The sequence below is a fragment of the Eleutherodactylus coqui genome, chromosome 1, assembly GCF_035609145.1.
Source record: "Eleutherodactylus coqui strain aEleCoq1 chromosome 1, aEleCoq1.hap1, whole genome shotgun sequence".
NCBI lineage: Eukaryota > Metazoa > Chordata > Amphibia > Anura > Eleutherodactylidae > Eleutherodactylus > Eleutherodactylus coqui.
The window spans coordinates 20756930-20759349 of NC_089837.1; the positions used below are offsets into that span (position 1 = coordinate 20756930).

Below are 2420 nucleotides of genomic sequence, written 5' to 3' on the forward strand. Positions count from 1 at the left end.
TCAGTGTCTTTTGATCTTTTAGTCAGATGTTTCTATGGTTACTGCAGTACAGTTAGAAGTATCTCAGAAGTTTTTACGCTTTTATTGACAAATACATGAAGTTCGGGCAAAGTATTTGCAGTGATGACCCTTATTTTTCAAGACTTTTGTAATTCGCCCTGGCATGCTGGATATCAGCTTCTGGGCCAAATCCTTACAGATGACAACAAATGTCAATGTTTTGTTCATCAAGTCACTTAGTTCTCACTTTTGCTTTCTGACATGGTAAGCCACCATGCTGGAGAAAGCCTTGTTCACCATCAGATTGCTCCTGGATGGTTTGGAGAAGTTGCTCCCGGGTGGTTTGGAGAAGTCGCTCCCGGATGGTTGGGAGAAGTCGCTCCCGGATGGTTGGGAGAAGTCTCTCCCGGATGGTTGGGAGAAGTCTCTCCCGGATGGTTGGGAGAAGTCGCTCCCGGATGCTTGGGAGAAGTCGCTCCCGGATGCTTGGGAGAAGTCGCTCCCGGATGGTTGGGAGAAGTCGCTCCCAGATGCTTGGGAGTAGTCGCTCCCAGATGCTTGGGAGAAGTCGCTCCCAGATGCTTGGGAGAAGTCGCTCCCAGATGCTTGGGAGAAGTCGCTCCCAGATGGTTGGGAGAAGTCGCTCCCAGATGCTTGGGAGAAGTCGCTCCCGGATGGTTGGGAGAAGTCGCTCCCAGATGCTTGGGAGAAGTCGCTCCCAGATGCTTGGGAGAAGTCGCTCCCAGATGCTTGGGAGAAGTCGCTCCCAGATGCTTGGGAGAAGTCGCTCCTGGATGGTTGGGAGAAGTCGCTCCCGGATGGCTGGGAGAAGTCGCTCCTGGATGGCAGTGTTCTTAGGCTGTGAGTGAGCATCCACACCATGAATGGTCTCAGGATGGTTTAGGCCCAATGTTAACGGGTGGATGTGATTTGCGGATCTGATTTGACCCAAGCGGAAGATCCACAAATCAAGCCACCCATAGGAAAACTTGGGCATCTGCAAGTGAAATAGAGCATGCAGATTTGATTGGTAGTCCAGAAAAAAAAATCGCAGCATGCTCCATTTCACTGCGGGTACCGCACGCACAGCTTCCATTGAAGTCAATGGAAGCAGTCTGATCTGTGGCACTCCGCAATTGAATAGTGGAAGGGCCGTGGATTACGCGGGAAAGCAAGAGCTAAAAAAAAAAAAAACTCCACTGCATGTGTACGGCAGCACGCCGACTGGCACGTCCGCACACATCCGCAGTGATGAAAAGAGAAGATCCGGATGGGTAAGTAGAAGTCCCGCAGTGTCCTCAACCACGGGCTGGTGTGGATTCTGCCACGGGCTCACGAATGCGGAGTCCGATCCGCTCATTGGACATTAGGCCTTACTGTTGACATCACACAGGACTCATAGTAGCTCACCTTTTCTCCCCCAGGAAATCATTCTTCCAGATGTCCTAAACAGCCTGAATGGGCCTTAATCAGAGGAATAGTGTACAGGGATTGGACACCAGACGGCTTAGGGAAGCTATCTTCTCTGATAAAGCCCTTTCACACTGTTTGGGACATCTTCTATCTATCTATCTATCTATCTATCTATCTCATATCTATCTATCTCATATCTATCGATCTCATATCTATCGATCTCATATCTATCGATCTCATATCTATCGATCTCATATCTATATCTATCTCATATCTATCTAATATCTATCTATCTCTACCTATCTATCTCTCTCCTATCTACCTATATATCTATCTATCTCCTATCTATCTATCTATCCATCCATCTCCTATCTATCTATCTATCTATCTATCTATCTATCTATCTATCTATCTATCTATCTATCTATCTATCTATCTATCTCCTATCTATCTATCTCCTATCTATCTCCTATCTAAGCTATGTCTTATCTATCTATCTCCTATCAGTCTATCTGTCTATCTAATATCTATCTATTAGAGATGAGCGAACGTGTTCTTCCGAGCTTGATATTCGTGCGAATATTAGGGTGTTCGGGATGTTCGTTATTCGTAACGAACACCATGCGGTGTTCTGGTTACTTTCACTTCCTTCCCTGAGACGTTAGCGCGCTTTTTTTGGCCAATTGAAAGACAGGGAAGGCATTACAACTTCCCCCTGTGACGTTCAAGCCCTATACCACCCCCCTGCTGTGAGTGGCTGGGAAGATCAGGTGTCACCCGAACATAAAAGTCGGCCCCTCCCGCGGTTCGGCTCAGATGCCGTGTGAGTTAGATGAGGGACAGTGCTGTTTGTACCGGAGCTGCTGTAGGGAAAGAATTGGTAGTTAGTGTAGGCTTCAAGACCCCCCAAAGGTCCTTATTAGGGCCACTGATAGCTGTGTGTTGGCTGCTGTTAGCAGTGGCAATTTTTTTCTTCTCAAAATCGCCTCTGCAGAGCGTTGCACCTG

General features: G+C 47.5%; 1 protein-coding gene across 1 annotated transcript; it reads right to left on the bottom strand.

Moving 5' to 3' along the window:
- Window positions 1–243: 243 nt before the first annotated feature.
- LOC136596229 (uncharacterized) lies at window positions 244–882 on the bottom strand. Its single transcript, XM_066588713.1, has one exon. The coding sequence runs from the start codon at window positions 880–882 to the stop codon at window positions 244–246; it is 639 nt and encodes a 212-aa protein (XP_066444810.1).
- Window positions 883–2420: the final 1538 nt, after the last annotated feature.

Excerpts from the sequence above, each read along its gene's own strand:
- LOC136596229 (XM_066588713.1), bottom strand. The coding sequence starts at position 882 with ATGGTGTGGATGCTCACTCACAGCCTAAGAACACTGCCATCCAGGAGC.